Genomic DNA, 18,884 nt, shown 5'->3' on the forward strand with positions numbered 1-18,884 from the left:
TTCACACAGTAGAGTTGGGTGTGCCCCACTTATAAAACAATCCATTGTAAGTCAGTATAGATCTAAGAAAAATCCCTGAGCCCTAAATGTCAGAATCAGAAGGGCCCGTAAGGATAATCTACATCAGAGGTTCTCAAAGTGGAGGGGTGGGGTTGCACTAACATCAGCAGCCGCGGCCCCTGGACATCTATTACACATGCAAATTCCAGGGCCCCACCCATATCTTTGGAGTCAGAAACTCTGGGGATGGAACCCAGTAATCTGCATTTTAATAAGCTCTGCAGGCCACATTCCAATGTGAGAACCACTAGTTTAATCCAATGCTCTCCTTATACAGAATAGGAAAGTGAGTCTCAGAGATGCATGGACCACCTGACCCCTGCTCAAGCCTTGCTACCGCTGTCCAGCAGGATGTGATCCATTTGCTGAATCAGTGAACACTGTGTGCTTCTTTCCAATTTCCTCTTTCCCAATTGGAGGGTTTTTTCCTTTCTCTTGCACTCTTACTTTCTATGCCAAGATGAGCATGGTGGCCAGCGGTCCCTGAAACATGAAGAGCTATATACTGACCAAATTCAGAGGATGACGCATCACCTGGGGTTTCTGGATTGGAGTTGGATCTCTTTGGGAAGGGGGTAAATAGGTTTTCCTTAGGAGTGGGAATTTTGGGAGGTGAATGCATGGGAAGGAAGGTGTGTGTGAATGAGGATGGCCAAGAGGTTGATCACAACAAATACGGTTGGTTGCCAGCACTGTCTTCCTTCTCTTGACACCTCCCTCCATTTTCATTTAGGCAGCTTCATTTGCCCCATTGCCACCTCTATGCTTCGGAGGAAGCTGGCTCCACATAAGGTTCTGGAGGTGGGACACTTAGCTGACATGAAGCAGCATAGAAGGCTAGTAGGCATCTGATCAATTCAGACCAGAAAGCATGAAATTTGGAGGGGAGCTTCTGGGCAAGAAGCTTCCTGGTTCTTCTGATAGAGATTGTGGAAGCTATTCTGCTCTCTGAACGGGGGCAGGGGGAAATTTGTAGCCTCTGGAGTTGCTGGCAGCTATTGTGTGCCCACAAGGGGGAGCCAGCCTTAGGATGAGGCTCGTGCTACGGAAGGCAGAGTAGACAGCCGGAAAGAAACAGCATCTTTGGTGACACTGAGGAACTGTTGATTCAAACCAACCCTGAAATCTGTCCAACCGCTGGACTTTAACTTTCAGGAGTCAGTGTGAACTGCGTTGTCTGCTAATTGGGACTGGATACATCCCAAGTGATAATCTGGCCTGGCCTCTCAGACCCCTGAGTTCATGAGGTCTGCTTTATACCTCCAGCCTCACATTAAAAAACACCCCATTTTTAATGATGAAGCTTGGGGCCTGCCGAACCCTTCTTAGCCTTGAGTCATGTTTTTTTTTTTAATCTAAGACCGATTCATTTGTAGAGAGAAATCTAACATACCTGAACCATCTGTACAATGCACTCTAGCAAATACATTCAGTATGGATCAAATATCACAATCCTGGGCTCTTCATTCAGATCTCAAGTGTGGTACTCAAGCTCTTCAATATGCATTAGTTGAATGTGATACATATTTTAGCTACAATAGTCTAGCTTAACAACACTAAGAATTTCTGGATCATATTCAACTCTGATGCAAACTAGAATGTGTACTTTGTGGGTTTCTGTGAAGAAAATTGCTTTTTAATTTTTAAGTCCCTGGAAAAGTCCAAGAACGTACCAGAAAGTCAAGATTTGTTTCAAAGGTAATAACCGTAAACAAAAAAATTAAAAGCCTGTAAAAGGTGTTGATGGGCAGGATGGTGATGGCTCCAGAAACAATCGTGAGAGCTCATTCTCTTTCTCAATTCCTAGTCTAATATTATTTTTAAAACTTTATACAATGAGAGAGTGAGAAATAGACATAAATGAAGTTCAGGGTTACAGAGCAATGTTTGCCTTCAGGAAGCTCTTCTCTGGGGGAAATTTCTGAATTGGTGTTGGCTTGGACAATGAGCTCGGGCAGGAGAAATGGGGGATGCAGCTGCTACCCTTGCAAGTGGGATGTAGGGGAGCAGGAATAAAGTAGATTGTTGGGAAAAGAGGAGTGAATATCTTGCTTTCCTCTCTACTGGGACAAGTGTACCTGGAGCATTTGATCAGTGTAGTAGAGCCTTACCCAGAGGCCCTCACTCCAGTGCTCTGTGATCAGTTCAGAGGCCAGCGGCCAAGATAGGGGTAAAGAATTGGGGGAAAAAAGAGACTCAGTGGGAACATTACAGTTGTCTTCAAATCTCTAAAGGACTCTTAAACTTTGGGGGGCATATTGTACTAGAATGTTGATGAACCTCAAGATTTTGTGATTTGTCTCAAAAGTGAGGCATGGAGAAGGATTCTAAACTCTAAACTGGATGTCAATCTAGTTCTGACAAATCACAATGCAGACTTTGTTTGCAGCAGGGACTTGGTGAAGTCTTTGACGTTCCTAAGAACATGTTGTCATTCAAAAAGCCAACTTACACAAGTTTATTAATGAATGAGTCCTCGGTTGTCATCTTGCCTCTTGCAGTGCAGAATAACTACAGGGGTTGGAAGAGTGGTTCTGCTCACCAGCTACTATGGCACAAGCTGGGCAGAACAGATCTATATAATTCCAGATCTATATGAATGCACAGGGAATTGACATGGTCAAGGCCATTGCCAGAGGCTGCTCTTTCAACCCCATTCTGCTCCTTTGAGCTGTATCAATCTTGAACTAGAGCAATTCATAGAGCATAAGGGAGTCAGGAGACCTTACTGGGTAGGTGCTAGAGGAAAGGTAGGTGCTAGACCTTACTGGTAGGTGCTGTGATGTAATTATTCTGCCAAAGAAGACATTTCCAAATTAAAAGTCAACAAAGCAAACAAAAGAATAAAAAATGAATAATATGGATGTCAAAATGAGAATAACAAATAAAAGAAAAAACCTGAAAAGATAATTTCCATAAAGAATGTAGAATCTCTGCTCTTGAACTAGTAAAATAAACCTCTTAATTTTTTTAAAACCAGGGATGGGAGCTTATTCGAATACTATCAAGTGTTCTTACACATTTAAGCCTACCAGGAGAACATATGCTCAACAGCCTTCCAAAAACATTCACTTTATACTGTGCTAGTCATAAAGAAGTAGCAGAGTTACAAACACACTGTGTGTCAGTGAAGACCACTCACTGCTCTTAGAACTGACCAAAATCGACTGGCTTATATTAAGAGTATTAGTACCACCCCAAAGTGGTATGAACGATTCTTAACCAGGGAAAAGCAATAAAATGAGTGGCCTGAATTTCTAAGCTAGCTGTTTTTGGCTTTTCTTACCATGTGCCGCTGTCACTGTGGTATGTGAAATGTCAGCCAGAAGTTTTGTTTTGTCCTTCTAAATTGCATTAAATGACAACAACAACAGCAGAAACAACAGAACAACCAGTGAAATTACCACTGGCTGTATGAAATCGTGTATTTGTTGGAAGTTGAAGAAATCACATGTTTTCAGACATTGCACAAGTGCTATAAAAGGACAAGAAGCTTAACTGGACCAGAGAAATGCATCATGGTCACTGGGTAAATGGGCCCTACATGCAGATGCAAAGTTCTCCCTTCTGCCTAGCACAAGAATATAAGAGTTCATCAGGCTCCCAAGCCTTGAAGACTGAGAGTGTCTATCAATAATTCCTCTAAAACGCTCAAAACAGTTTCAGGAACTTAGCATTCTGCAAAGGCTAGCAGATACAGCCCATTCATTGGTTCATTCCCCGCTATGTTCTACTCATTCATTCCAAGGATCATTCAGCTCACATTTACAGAGCTAGAGAAGACATCTTCCTATGCCTGAGGAGTTTACTACCAAGTGAAGAAGCAGACAAATCACAAAGAACTCTGATGAAGAAGTGAACATCACTACAGTCTGCAAGGCAGAAACCAGAGATCTTGTGAGCTGGAGCATGAGCAGGGACAGAATGACCAGGTGTGAACTTTCTAAAAGTCATTTTGGCATTGGTCAGAGGAGTCCTGCTTTGTGTATCAGTGTCAAGGCCTTAGGAGCTGGTTCTCCTGTAGTTGAGACCCACAATCTTTTTCAGAACTCTCTTCCAAGGCCTAGCACCTGCTCTAGAGGGAGAGTTTGCACAGAAAGCCAGTCAGAGATGGCGAGTCGCTAGCATAGTTCTGCTGGCTCCTGTATTACTCAGCAAACCGTGAGTCATCTTGGTGTTTCCAGACTTGCAGATATACCAGAGAGCTAATAAAGCGAGTGGGTTTCTTATCCCATTCAGAAGCAGAGATAATGTCCGTTCTTGTTTACAGTCACTGCTTTGTTTCCCCACCCACATATTATCATTTCTCCAAAATGTCAAAAGAGGGACAGCCATTATGTTCAATCTTCCAAGAAAGTTATTTCTGGTTATGCCTGTGCATTTAACAAACACGCACCTCAGTAAGACATACAGAAAACCCAGATGGCCCATACAACATGATGAGTGGATGCACAGTCAATAGTGTTCTTCCCAGGGATGGAAAATGAGCAGTTCAGCTTGCTGCTTCTTTTAGATTGTACACTAATGTTATTGAAAAAGAAAAGACTGCGTTTGATTAGGAGAGGACTAGCAAGTGTTTTAAACTGCAGTCTTTACTTTTTCATTGTGGCGAAAATACGTATAGCATAAAATGTACCATCTTAACAATTTTTAAGTGTACAATTCAGTGGCATTAAGTACACTCACAGTGTTGTGCAACTGTGACCGCCATCCATCTCCAGAACTTTCTCATTTTCCTATACTGAAACTCTGTCCCCGTTAAACATGAACTCCTACTTTCCTCCCTCCCCAGCTCCTGTCACTCACACTTCTATTGTCTTTCTCCATGGATTGGACTGCTCTAGGGACCTCACATGAGTGGAATGATACAATATTTGTCCTTTTGTGACTGGCTGATTTCGCTTAGCATAATGCCTTCAACGATCGTCCACGCTATAGCACATGCCAGAATTTCCTTCCTTTTTAAAGCTGAATGATATTTTGTTGTATGGGCACGCTGCATTTTGTTTATCCATTCACCGGCTGATGGATTTGGGTTGTTTCTCTCTTTTGACTATTGTGAACAACACTGCTATGAACACTGGTGTACAGACAACTGGTTGTGCCCCTGGTTTCAATTCTTTCTTTCTTTCTTTAATTTTTTGAGATGGGGTCTTGCTGTCACCCAGGCTGTAGGGCAAGGCAACGATCAAGGCTCACTGCAATTTTAGCCTCCTGGACTCAAGTAATCCTCCCACATCGGCCTCCAGAGAGTAGCTGAAACTACACGCATGCGCCACCATGCCTGGTTAATTTTGGTAAATTTTTGTAGGTGGGGTCTCGCTATGTTGCCCAGGCTGGCGTTGAATTCCCGGCCTCAGACGATCCTCCCACCTTGGCTTCCCAAAGTCCTGGGATTACAGGTATGAGCCACTGTGTCCAGCCTTGCTTTCAATTGTTTTAGGCATACACCCAGAAGTGGAATCACTGGATCATATGGTATTGCTACATGTAATTTTTTGAGGAACTGCCATACTTTTTTCCACAGTGGGTGCACTTTTTCACATTCCCACCAACAACACACAAGGGTTCCAACTTCTCCACATCCTCACCATCACTTGTTATTTTCTCTCTCTGTGTGTATGTGTTTAAGTAGCCATCCCAATGGTGTCAAGATGCTGGTGTTTGAAGATGTGAAACTGGAAAGCTATAGTGGAGTGCACTGTCTGTTCACATTTTCCAGAGCTCATCTTTGAAAGGATTGCCAGATAAAGGGAAAGGGTCATGGAATCATTCCCACTCATTCCCACTCAGGGATGGGCGAGGGCCTCCGACATCGTTCAAAGCTTTGTCACATGGAAATAAATGATCATTAATCACAATTGCAAATGAGGAGTCCACCTTCATCTGTTGGCCTGCTGAGCCAGCTGGCTTTGGCAAATTCTCTTCATGGGCCACCCCGATATGGGCCTGCAGGACAATATGCGTCCCCACAGCTATGCTCACCTCCTCTGCTCAAAACTGGAGGATGGCAGAATTTGGTAGCATGCTACAGGGGAAAAAGCCGGCCAAAACCTGAGCCTTTAGCTGCGAATTGAAATCTCCCAAAAGCAAAGCAAGAGTTGGGATAATTTCTGGCGAAGTAGAGCTATGCATCTTTCAGGCCCCGAAGGCCACCTTTGGCCCAGGACTATAAGCATAATGTCCTGGAGCCTCCACTTTTGTTTTTCCTGTGCACCAAACTCCAAGAATCCGTACCAAGGCCTGTGGCTCTGTGCTTTTCATCTGTGTGAGTCCTAGCTGCACATTACCAAGAAACTTGGTTCACATGGGGTAAGGGAGAAAGCATCGAAGTAATGGATGAATGTTGACCCTTTATTCCACTCTCTATCTTAAAAGCTGTTGCTGAGACGGGAGTTAAGAGTCAGCCATCTGAAGACACCTGCAGAGGTGAGCCTGTGGGCGAGGGGGGAATGATCTCTTGGGCCTTTCTGCTGCTTTTGACTTTCGACAACCTTACTGCTTTAGATGGGGGCAACCAACATGATAAATCCTCATCTAGCAAAAACAAACAAAAGCACTGTTTGTCATTGTGGGCAAAATAACAAGATCAGATAAAATCCCAGACTGTTTCAACTACTCAGGAAAAAGCAGCAACTCTTTCGTTTGGGGCTGGGGCAGGGTGCTTTAAACGTAAGCAGCATCGTGGTCCCCTTCAAGCTCAAAAGCAGCCAGGTCAGGGCACACACAGTTGTTTTACAGAGCAGGCCCAGATTGTGGGATTTGTCAATCCCTAAGGGACAGAGCAGGCTAAAAGTACAAATAGACTCGGGAAAGGATTCCATAATCCACGATATGGGACCATGAGTGGATCTGAGAGACGGAAGCTGGGGAAGGCACAGGACGGGGAGGGGAGGAGGCAGTCGAGCCCTCTGAGTACTCATCATTTGCTCGCCTGGATGGATAGGTCACAGCTCTAATCCCCCTTGTCTTTCTGCACCATCCACTCCTGCACTCAGAGACCATGCTGGCTGTAGGTGTTAGGGCCACAGCTGAATGGAGCAAGTCTACTGTGACTTTCACCCGCTCTAGATCTTGTTTACATTTTGTAAACTTTTCACCTGGGGACACTTCTCTTTCACCTTTGTTATGTGCACAGAGCTGGACTGCTTGCTCCATATGGTGTTCTGTGTTTTGGGTTTGCAGGTATTCCTAAGGAGATACAGCTTAAAGCAGCATGATGTGATGATTTATTTCTGTCCTCTTACGCTCTTTGAAAGCCACAGTGAGATTCCTTGCCTCGCTTTACAATGACAAATAAGTAGGTTGTTTTAATTAACTTAGCATAAAATAATTTATACCCTTCATTTTTGCAAGGACTCATTTTGGACATCCCAACTTCAGCGTTTCTTTAGTTTCTCTTCAGATATTAAGACAAACAAACAAAAAACAAAACAAAAAACTTGACAGGAGGTTTCTGAAAATGATTGCCTTTTCAGCTTCATAAGCCAGTTACCAAGCCATGAAAAAATTCTATCTACTGATGTCTATTACTGATGCATCTTAAGTGGGGGGCTTTGTGCACCCCCATAAGTTTTGGGGTTGACCACACTAACTCATGGCTCCAGGGGAAACAGTGTAAAATTGCCTTCATCTGAAAGAGTCATCTCTCTTATTCTTCAACTTTTAATAGAAAAAAATGTTGACATTTACAAGGTTAGCATTTAACAACCAGCTCATTCTAAATTTCCACTTTTTCAAAAAGAAAAATAGCTTTGAGGTGGAGAATCGCTAATGGCTCTTAGAAACTGAAAAAGAAACTGAAATTCTTTTTGATTCTTGGTAAGATTAATACCAAGTTCTAAGCCTATGTTTCCCAAATTCAACAGCCCATGTGGTTTCATTTCCTGGCAATTTAGAGTGGTTAAAACAAAACATTTTCAACACTGAGATATCGGTCCCCGAATTTTCAAAATGCATGTCACACTGTGTCTAATCATAGTTCCACCCAAAGCAGCAAAGAAAAAGTTCCCCGAAACCAAACGGCTCTTTGCAGCTTAATTTAGAAAGAATGTTAAAACTAAGCTTGTATGTACCATGTTTAAATACAAAATAAGAATGCTCATTCAGGAAAACATTTCCATGTCTGGCAGAGAAAACGCACAGGGCGGGCTTTGGCTCTGACCCATACGCTCTTTGAAATCTGACTGTCTGGTCCCCAATCCTTTATCTGGCAAGTGGAGGCCCTTTCTTAGTTATCATTTGACTGGTGGACAACACAGAGCTTCCTCCAGAGGCTTCTGTTCTTGCATTTTAGCGGGACTAACCTTTGAAATAAAATCTGTGATGTTTCTCGCCAGAATTAGCAAAAGATAAAATTTCTCTGAGAACGCGGCCAGCAGTAGTGCTCTCCCCAAGCCTTACTCCCCAAACGAGAGAGGAACGCAGGGAAGCGAGTGAGAAGACCTGCAAGTCCAAGGCGATAGGCCCTTCCTTGAAAATATGTGGTGTATCTGATTTGGGGGTGGAGGTCATGCATTTTGGTAAGGTAGTAAGTACTTTTTAAAATGTGAATGAGTGATTCTGAGACTAGGAAAAGGTTCACTTGCCGTCTCTGCCTCTCCTGACTCACTAGTTGTAAATGGAGCAGAGGTAACTTTGATCACAATAGACAATTCTCTTGGCCTCACTAACCTGGTTTGATCATTTTTGTTTTCAATGAGAAGTCACGGTTCAAACATAAAGAATTGAATTTGCAGAGCTAATTGAGACAGTAGTAATTAGAGGTTCTTCCCTACTGAGTGGACTAGTGGAGCCCTGGAAGCTCAAACCAAAAGGAATCTTGGGTTTCTGCAAAGATTCTTTTTGGAGGCTTTAGGAGTGAGAGTGACTGGTGGAGAAGGAGAGCGGGAGGCATCCCTTCAGGATGTGTGCTCTGTGCGCCATGACTATGCAGGACCAGCGCTCCTTCCTCTGCCACTCATGTACACACTCTCTGCCCTGTCACTGTCGCTGTATCTCAGCAGTAAACCCTCTGCTGAGTCTTGAAATGGCAGGCACCCCTAAGCATGCTGCCAGCAGCTGGGATCAGATCCACGCTGGCTGCAGGTGGGACTTAGCTGCCCTTTCCCACTCCTCTCTGCCCACCTAAAGTCGTCCTGGGGTTGCATTTGTTACTCAGCATCTACATAACTCCAGGCAGCTCAGCTGTGCTTAGAGGGAAGAGAAGACAACATTCTTCCCTACCCACTGGTCGGGGGCACTCAGGAAACCACAGCCTGGCTCGGCGGCTCTCCTTCCTTCTGCAGTCACCCTGTGTCCGCCACCTTGGCTGCTCGTTAGCCACCTGACAGTGTCTTCATTAACGCCCCTACTCTGGAGCTGTCCATGGGCATACAGCCCCAGAGTTACTGAACTCCCCCCCGCCCTTTCTCTCCAAGTCACCGTCCACCCCTGGGGGTCAGAGAGGAGCCTGGATGCTGAGCCGAGGCTGACTAAACTCATTCCATTGGGTTACTGGTATTCTGAGTTTCAGAAACTTTCCTGAGAGTTACAGTGAATATCAATGGAGCATAATTGTGTACCAGGCCCTATGCCAAGCGCTTCACCTCATCCCATTTAGTCCTCACAGCAGCCCCATGAGATAGGCATACTAGTACCTCCATTTTACAGACTGAGGCCTAGACAGGGTAAATCGCTTGCCCAGTAGAAAAGGTAGCAGAACTGGGATTTGGACCCAAGTGATCCGAAGTCTGAGTTTTCTTGAACTTGGCTTTGAGCCCAGCCCCAGGGCCTGTACCCTGCCGAGGCCCCAGGGTAAAGCCCCTGTGTCCCCTGCCCTGTGCCATCTCTCTTCAGGCCATGGGTGCTGGAATTACTGCACTTCGGAGGGCTCAGTCTACCAGGGGTGAGAGGCCATGGGTGGGGATAATGGGGGGCTTCCCCAAGGCCCCGCTTCAGATGGAGCTGCCCAGATCCTCCTCAGGCCCAACCCCTCAGAAAGGGAAGATGGCAAGTTCACTGCCTCTGCAGTTGCCCGATGTTCATGACTGCCTGCGCTAAAGCTTATCCTTAAGATAGAAAGCATATCAGACCCAGTAGGGCTTAATCCAGCCTTCTCTACGGCAGGTTTGAGTCCCCTTCTCTACCCTCTCCATATTTGTCAAAACAGCGTCATGTGCCTCCTTGGTCTGTTTCCCCACAGCTGCCCTCTTCCCCCTGTGCTGCACGGCCTGCCTCAAGGATCAGATTCCAGGCTTTTTTTTGTTCTTATTCCAACTGGCCTCTGTCCACATCCCTCCTCCCCATGAAACCGCACTCCCAGCTCTGCAGATCTGAGTGGGGCTCAAATGCACGTGCACTGAGGGCACTCCGGCCAGAGGCTGCCTCTTGCTATCCCCACTCTTCCACAGTTCAACTCCCATCTCCCTGACAGATTTCTTTTTGCCTTTGAGTAAATGTGAGATCTGTACTGCGGTCGTGAATAGTAAAACCGAAGTAAGTCCTAACCCTGATTTCTGCAACACACCAAGTTATCTCCAATAATCTTCGGGGATAAGGGACATTAGATTATGCAAACAAAATTCATTTTGCCTCAGTCTGATTAAACATCAAGATATATCACCCAGCCTGGAGGGAGGGCGGGAAATTCAGTGATGCAATTTGGGGTCATTAAAACCTGAGAAACTAGCACTGGGTGTTGCAACTCCAAAAAGAGGTAAAGAGCCCTCCCTTAATCATTTCAGGTCCACATCCCTTATCTGCACCTTCAAGTCCAAGAAGCTGTAAAGGCCAATTTTACTTTTGTAAATTTGGTGCCAAATTTTATGTGGGGGCAAACGTCAACTCTGGGCTTGCTTAAATATTCACATTTCTCTGCAAAAGTAATGAAATGCTGCCTCAGATTCCACTGGAGGGTTGTGTGACATTTGGCATTTGTACCACATTACCTTCCTAAAGTCCCAAATGTTCTGAATTTGGAAACTCATCAGGCCCCGGAGGTTTCAGGTCCAAGCCCACAAGGCTGAGTCTGTAGTGTGTGCTGGGCACCGTTCTAAGCAGTTTCAAGGTAGCATCTCCTTTGCCTTTCCAATGCCCTGTGTGAAGGGGACTATTCCTTTCCCCATTTTCAGCTGAGGCCCAGGGCTTGAGTAACATTGCTCATGGGACCTGAATCAGTCAGCATCTGTAGCCAGACGTGAGCCTCAGATCTGTCTGCCTCCAGAGCCCTTGCTCAACCTCCCATGCTAAACAGCTGCCTCAAAGTCACGTGGCATTTGCCTTTTACCTTATGTGGACGTGAATGGTCCATTGAACTTGAATAGTTCACTCCACTGGTAAAGCAAAATCCCCCAAGTAGAGAGATGCTGGTCTGTACATAAAAATGAGTTCCTATATAGAAGGCTGGATTTGGCCTTTCCGCTTACTCAAGAGTTTGTGTCTCATCTCACATTTAGGAATAACTCCTTTAGAAAACTCAGACTTACGCCAGGCATGGTGGCTCGTGCCTGTAATCCCAGTGCTTTGGGACGCTGAGTTGGGAGGATCACTTGAGCCCAGGAGTTTGAGACCAGACTGGGAAATATAGTGAGACCCTGTCTCTAAAGAAACAAACAGACAAAAAACAAAAAAGCCCCCATGCCCCTCACAAAACCCCAAAGATCCAGATTCAAATGAATGTCCAGTTTTTCCATTGCAACCATTATCCACAAGCTAGTAAATGCCATGTCATAGGCAATCACTGTTCCTGAGGCTCATCTTGGCCATCAGTAAAACTTGAGAAGTTTGCTTAGCCTGCTGGAAGTGAGAAACACGTTTTTCCCCACCATTGGGGCCACCATCTGTCCTTCCACAGTGGGTCCAGCTCTTGCCTCAAACACTCGCTTTTTTCTTTATTTTTTTTCTCTCCCCTGGAAGAGTGACCAGGCCTGAGTTCTTAGGTCTTAGAGTTAAAGGGGAGAGGCTATAAGAAGAAACAGGAGAACTGGAGACCCCCAGCTCGGAGGCCTGGAAGAATACCAGGTAGAGAACAGTGCTAGGGTGAGGAGTGGAGTGGGAGTGCCAGAGAGCTCAAGAAAGAGCCAAGTGAGATCTCCAGCCTGCAAGGCAGGGATGGCCCTTTCCCCTTTCCCATCAGGCTGGGAGTTGTTCAGGAGAGGCAGGGCTTGGAGCAGAAGGAACCCGCAAGGCTCAGAGGTCACACAACTCCTGTCAATCTCATGGTGGGTATGGGGTTTGGAGAGAGCGCAGCTCGTGTCTGTTCTTCCACAGCTACTGGATTTTAGAACCACATCTTAGTCCCATGAAACAGATCTGGGAGCGCAGGGTCAGGAGGTAGAGTCCTAGTGATAGCAGATCCTTTATCAGCACGTACTGTATGCCAGGCCCTGGACAAAGTGCTTTAGATGTATTAACACACTTAATTCCCAGACAACCTATCATCACCTTCATTTGTAGAGGAGGAAGCAATGAAGAGGTGACCGTGGAAACAGAAGGCTCCAGAGGCAGTGCCCCATGCATGGGTGTGTGAGTGTGGGCTCTGTAGCCAGATTGCCTGCTCTGGCCCCAACTTGCTGTGTGACTGTGGGCAACATTGGTTACTTCTCTGTGCCTTTTCCCCCAACTCTCAAGGGAATGGTAACAGCCCCTACCCCTGAGGATTAAAATGAGAAAAGGCAGGTGAAGCACCAGGTCCCATGCCTGGCCCCTGGGCACAGGCCAGCACGGGCTGGAAAGGCAGCTCTTGGTGGCAATAGCATCCCTGGGGAACCCAGCTTCTTGCCTCTGTTGGCAAAGGTCACTTGACCCCTTTATTGTGCTCCTAGCCCCAGGGAGCTTGGCTGCTTGGTCTTTCTCCCGAACGCTTTCTCCAACCCCACCTAGGTCATTGGTTGGGTATGATTTGCATGACCCCAATTATTAAGAATTCTCCCCCTGAGCCAGTTGATCCAGCTCTGGGACAATACAATCAGTCTACAAAAATGTACCCAATTGAAGACAAAACAAAACAGAAAGGCTCACAATGATAGCTGGTGACACGTCTCCAGGCTGAGGATCTTGCCTGCTAGTGAAAGAGTTCCCGTGTTGATGCTGGGGCTTCACCGAGCTAGCTGCAGAAGTCCATGCAAACAGATGGCAACAGCCCTATAATAAAATCAAACCAAAGTACTCCTGAACTGCAGACCAGGGCCCGAGCCCCAGGTGGCCTGCCGTGTCCTGCCTGCTTTGCCTGTCTCCACACCGCTCCCCCGGCCACCCCCATGGGAACGCTGCTTGCCGTGTGGTCTATCAAACCATCAGCTTCCCGGTGTTAAGCACTCTGCATGGTTATGCTCCAGGAAACCTGGATGGAAAAGACGCAACCTCTGTACTCTAGGGACTGCCACAGTCGTACTCGTACAGAGCTCTCGAATAAGAGGTCAGCCCCTGCCAGCTGCTCCCCTTGGCCAAGCACTTTATGATATCTCCTCCTTGACCACTCTCCAGAAGAGGGAGAGGAGGGAGACACAGTGGGAAATGGAAGTACCGAGGGCAGTCACGGAGAAGCTTCCTGGAGGGGATGGTGCCTGAGCCTGAGGAGCTGCAGGAGTTGGACAGGAGAGAAAATGCAGGAAGGGATGGCCAGGTCCAGGGAATGGCCAGAGTAAAGGCTGAGACCACATAGCGTGGGCCAATGCTGCAGGCGCTTCTGGGTTATAGAGGTGCAAGGCAGGGCCTGACGGATGCTGAAGGGCGCAGGAGGCTGGTGGGGCCAGCTTACAGGCCTCTGGGGACTTCTGAGCAAGTGTCAAACATGATCAGGCCACTGTTTTAGCAAGACGACTCATAGAGCAATGGATGGCTTATTGGGAGAGACCAGTTAAGGGTCCACTGTATGCATCCAAAGAATCAAGAGGACCTGGACTTGGGCAAGGATGAGAGGAATGGGAAGGAGGGATGGTAGATGGTGACTGAGTATTCTGTGTAGCCAGACGTGTGACCTGGCCCCACGGAGCCTCCTTGTGTTTACACCCTCGTGCAGTCTCCTCTGGCTTACATCTAATGAACAGAATACAGCAGAAGTAGTGGGATGTTACTTTCCAGACTAGGTCATAGAGACTGTGACTTCTGAGTTACTGGCACTATCCCTCCTGCCTCTCCCCACATTACCAGCGTCACTGGCAGACTCTCTCATGCTCACTCAGATGAAGCCAGCTGTCATGTGGTGAGATGCTCTGTGAAGAGGCCATGTGGCAAGGAGCTGAGGGAGGCCTCTGGCCAATAGCTCATGAGAAACCGAGGCCTCAGTCCAACAACCTGCAAGGAACCGCTTCCTGCCAGCAACCCCATGAGTGGGCTTGGAAGCAGATCCTTCCCTATTGAGTCTTGAGATGACTGCAGCTTTAGGAGATACTCAGCCAGAAGACTCAGTTAAACCATGCCAGGATTCCTGACACCCAGAAATCAGGATGTGGGGTAACGTATGCATATAGTTCGAAGTTGGTGCTTGGGGTAATTTGTTATGCAGCCACAGATAACTAATACAGGCAGGGGTGGCAGCCATGGAAACTGGGAACTGTAATAGACACACTCAGGTGGAATCAGCTGCATTTCGTGATTGAAAGGCCTGGAGATGAGGGAGGGCAAGAAGTCAGAAGTAATTTCAAGAAGAGCACAGGCTCTGGAGTGAGAACACCTGGCTTCAAGTTCCTGCGCTGTCCCTTGCGAACTATGTGGCTCTATGCAAGTCTTTCAACTCTCTGGGCTTCAGTTTCTTCATTTGTAAAATGGAGATGATTACAGTCACTACCTAACAAGCTCCTTTCACGGCCTGCCTGAGTATCCAGTGCAGTGACGAACGGCACGCTGACGTTGCTCAGCAAAAGTTTGCTGTAGCGTTTCCAGAAGGCTCAGTGTTTATCCTTCTGCCAGCACGGACAAGATTTAAACGCTTCAGTGCAATTTCCTTACACATCTTAAGAAGGCTTCACTAGTCTTGCTATGCAGCCCCGTGCAGGGAAGGCATTTCTGTATTCAGACTTGTCCTCCCTAGCTCCCTCCACTGGGAGCACCTTGTGGGTGCAGCTTTTCTTCCAGGGAAGTTGGGTGACCTGAACAGGCACTGAAACCATAACCTTGGCCTCATTAACACTGTGCTTTTAACCACACAGGATTAGCTGACTTCAGTAGACTTTTTCAGAGTCCTTTCCAGTCTCAGAGAGAACTATGGCCTGGATTTGCCCTCCAGAGCCAGATATTGGCAGCATGAAACACAGTTGTTATTTCCAAAACAAAAGAACACAGCCAGATATGAGATGGTCTTACCTGTCTAGGCAGGGCAGGCATGGGATCCGAGGCCACTGATCGCTGAAAACGCTGGGGTTGCTGCATCATCTGCTGCAGAAGGAATGAAGAATGGTCAGGCTGCTGCTGCTGCAAGGTGGCAGTGGCCGTAGAGGAGGCAGTGGCTGAAGACGCCTGCGTTGGTGTCGGCTGCTGCAGGTAGTGGAGCAGGGAAGGCTGCCTAGAGGTGGCAGGCATGGAGGGCATCTTCTGGGGAGCCGGCTCAGAAATAAAATGGGACAAGGGCTTGGTGTTGCCAAAAGTAAATGGCTCTGTGGCTCCTGGGCTGGAGCTCGCCATCCCCTGCTGCATGATCATGCTCAGCGTTTTGGATGAGCTGCTGGTCATGGGCTTGAAGATCGCATTTGCTTGCTGCTGCTGCTGGCTTAGAAGATTACTGGTGGGAGTGAGGCTTCGGATCAGGGAGCACTGTGGGGTGAAGGACTGCTGCGGCAAGCCTGGGCTGGAGAGCTTCTCCGGGCGATAGGGTGGGGACGGCCCAGGGTTGCTGGTGGGCAGAGCGGACATCAGGTGTCCTTGGGGGCTTTTGATGGTAGAGGACACCAGGTTGGCAAGAAGGGAGCTCGGTGGGCCAAATTGCGGCTGTTGAGTGAGAGCAGGGCTGGGGAGCTTCTCAGGAGCATAGGGCATGGCGGGCCCCAAGGCAGCATTGCTGCTGGACGTCATGCTTGACAGTAAGGCATTGGGAGAGCCTTGGAGAGTGCTGCTCGACAAGGTGTTGGACGACATGCAGGACACCATGAGGCTCTGGGGGCTGAATGGGGGTGGGGGTGCTGGCAGCGGCGGCGGTGGTGGGTGTGGTGATGGCACTGGGCGGTAAGGTGGAGACAGTCCTGGAGGAGGCAGACCAGACCAACTGGGGGTGGGCCCTTGTTGCTTTGTAGCAGACCCCTGCTTGCTGGCTGCCAATGCCTTCAGCTGGTGGGCGTGATGCCACTGAGGCACTGGTAAGGGGGGCAGAGTGACAGGGAGCATGGCCTGGACCTGGCTCTTGGACTGTGCCATTGAAGAACTCGGTGACACCATCTGCTTACTGGTGGAAGGAATGGAATAGCTGATCCCCGTGCAGGAGGGTGGGATCTGAAGTGACACACCAGTGACTTGGCTGCAGCTAGAAGCAAAGTCCTTGCTGGAAGCCATGCTCTCCAAGTGCGACATCTGAACCGAAGGCTTGGGAGTTGTGCTTAGGGTTGCCTGGGGATGATCTAATACCAGTGGCTCTTCTGGCTTGGTCCCCAGTATCTTCTCAAGATCTAGCTCATTCAGAGAAGGGTCTTGAATTTTGGTGAGCTCATCTAGCAGCTCCTGAAGCTCCTGGTCTACAGCCGGCACATTGCTGGTTTTCTCATAGTAAGGAACAGTTGGCCCTTTCAGTCCCACTTCTGTAGTCGGTGGTACCACAAATGGTGAGCCCATGATGCTGCCATTCATAGGGTTATTCTCGATCAGTAATGACTGGCCCCCCACTCCCATAGCCGCAGGGCTAGGATTCATTGTCAATGGAGGGACCTGCAGCTCTGCACAGGCAGTACCAGGATGGGTTCCCGGGCCCATAGCAAGGGTGACATCTTCAAGGCAAGGCCTCTTAATTTTATTAGGGTAGCCCCCGTCAGCCATGCCTGGAAATTGGAAGTGGTCTTCTTCTTGTCTCCTCTTAACAGTTCCCTGTGATTGAAAGAGAAGAGAAGACAGAGGAGAGGAGGGGGAGGGGAAGGGAGGGGAGGAGAGGAGAAAGAAGAGCAGAGAAGGGAAGAGAGGTGAGAAACACAACACACACACACACACACACACACACACACAGAGTGAGAGACAGAGAGAGAGAGAGAGGAATTTTTTATAAAGGCTTGGTACATTAAAGCTAATGAACAGGAAATCAGCATGATAAAACAGATCTCTCAGTTTAAAGACTTATAGTTGTGAAAACTATAAAATACAGCCTGTTTTTGGAACATAGTGCTTATTTCTTCATTACTATGTTTCATTTAAACTGTCTGGTTACATTTGTGTTCTAAAATGGAACAGAACGGTATGAACTGGTATGAAGTGATCTGCCCACTTCAAGGAGAGTTCAACGAAAGTATGCAGAAATCACTAAATGAACCATGCTGCCAAAGGTGGGCATTGGAGAGAAAACCAGAAATAGCTAAATACTTTTAATTCTTACCTGTCTACAGACACATAGATTTTAACAAAGGAATACCATGGTATAGACTTGAACTTTTAGGCTGCCTTCTTGTCTTGGTTAAACACATCAGGCTGCAGTGATAAAACAGAATACAACAGAGCCCTTACAGGAAAGAAGTGGATCTAGATGTGTTTTCTTGGGAAGTTGTTTAAAATATTGTTTGGGGGAAAGCATAAATTTCATAACAGTCATTGTAGGCATCATATTCATTGTTCTATTTATATTCATACACACACACACACACACACACACACACACATGCACACTGCTCTGTGTACCTAAAAATAATTTGGAAGAACCTATATCCATCAATTTGGAGTGGTCCTTTATTTGGGATGACTGGCAATTCCCTTTCTATTCTCTTCATTTTGGCTTGTTTGTCTTTAATGAGAAAGACTTGTAATTCAAAAATTTAAAAAAGCATAAAATTATCTAAATAAGAAATTCCTCTCTGAAGATGCATCCTCGGGTTGAGGAGATATCAAACAGTGGGAAAAGGCTCTAATCTGGGATCTGAACCTTGGGGGAGCCGCCCACCATTTATAGAAGCACAGTCTTTGGAAACAAAGCAAAGTCACTAGTAATGTGAGGCTTCTTGCTCTTCATGGCTTCATACAGTCATCCATCGCTGTTATGTTAATGACCATGATCTGTATGTTAGCAGGTAAATGGGAAAGGAAGTGGGGGCAAAGAAGTATGTGCAGGAACGATCAAAATAAGGCAAGGCAGAGAGGGATCTGGAAATCACCTGAATGCCGACAGGTGAACAGGTAGGATTCTTTCAAAGCATTTTTCTTTTTTTTTTTTTTTTTTTACAAGAAACCCCTTTTCAGCTTTGGAAGTTTCACTAGGACATACAGTGCTCATCCTCTGATGTCACCTCACATTTGGCTCTTCTGATCTGATGAGCTTGTAGCCCACTAGGAGCTCAAGGGAGTCATGGGGCCACTTGCCAGCACAATGGGGGGGCATGACTGTCACGGCCAAGTGAACATCAAAGTAGATCCCCAGAGCTGTATGTTTCAGGCCTTGCTGCACATCAGAATCACTTAGAAACATCCACATTTCCGGGCCCTCCCACCACAAACTGACTGCTTCTGTCTCATCCAGGGTGTGGTCCAGGCATCAGGAATTTTTCCAACAGCTCCACAGCTGATTGTCAACAGGCAGCCAGGCAGAAAACCACTGACCCAGAGCAAGGGTAGAGGCAGCATGGCATAGGGCTCTGATCTTGGCCTTGACACTGAACCTCTCAGAGCCCATTTCTTTATGTGTAAAATGAATGTAATAGTAGTTTTTTTCTTATGAAGCTGCTCTG

At 47.0% G+C, this 18,884-nt stretch overlaps 1 protein-coding gene across 1 annotated transcript in view; it reads right to left on the bottom strand.

Moving 5' to 3' along the window:
- The window catches only part of MAMLD1 (mastermind like domain containing 1), a 91,737-nt gene that overhangs the window by 24,704 nt on the left and 48,149 nt on the right, over positions 1-18,884 (bottom strand). Inside the window, 1 exon segment of the mRNA XM_012477340.3 lies at positions 15,343-17,046. Coding sequence (XP_012332763.2) covers positions 15,343-17,046 — 1,704 coding nt within the window.

Source organism: Aotus nancymaae, unplaced genomic scaffold, assembly GCF_030222135.1.
Source record: "Aotus nancymaae isolate 86718 unplaced genomic scaffold, 86718_ANA_hifiasm-v0.15.2.pri h1tg000004l, whole genome shotgun sequence".
Classification (NCBI taxonomy): Eukaryota; Metazoa; Chordata; class Mammalia; order Primates; family Aotidae; genus Aotus; species Aotus nancymaae.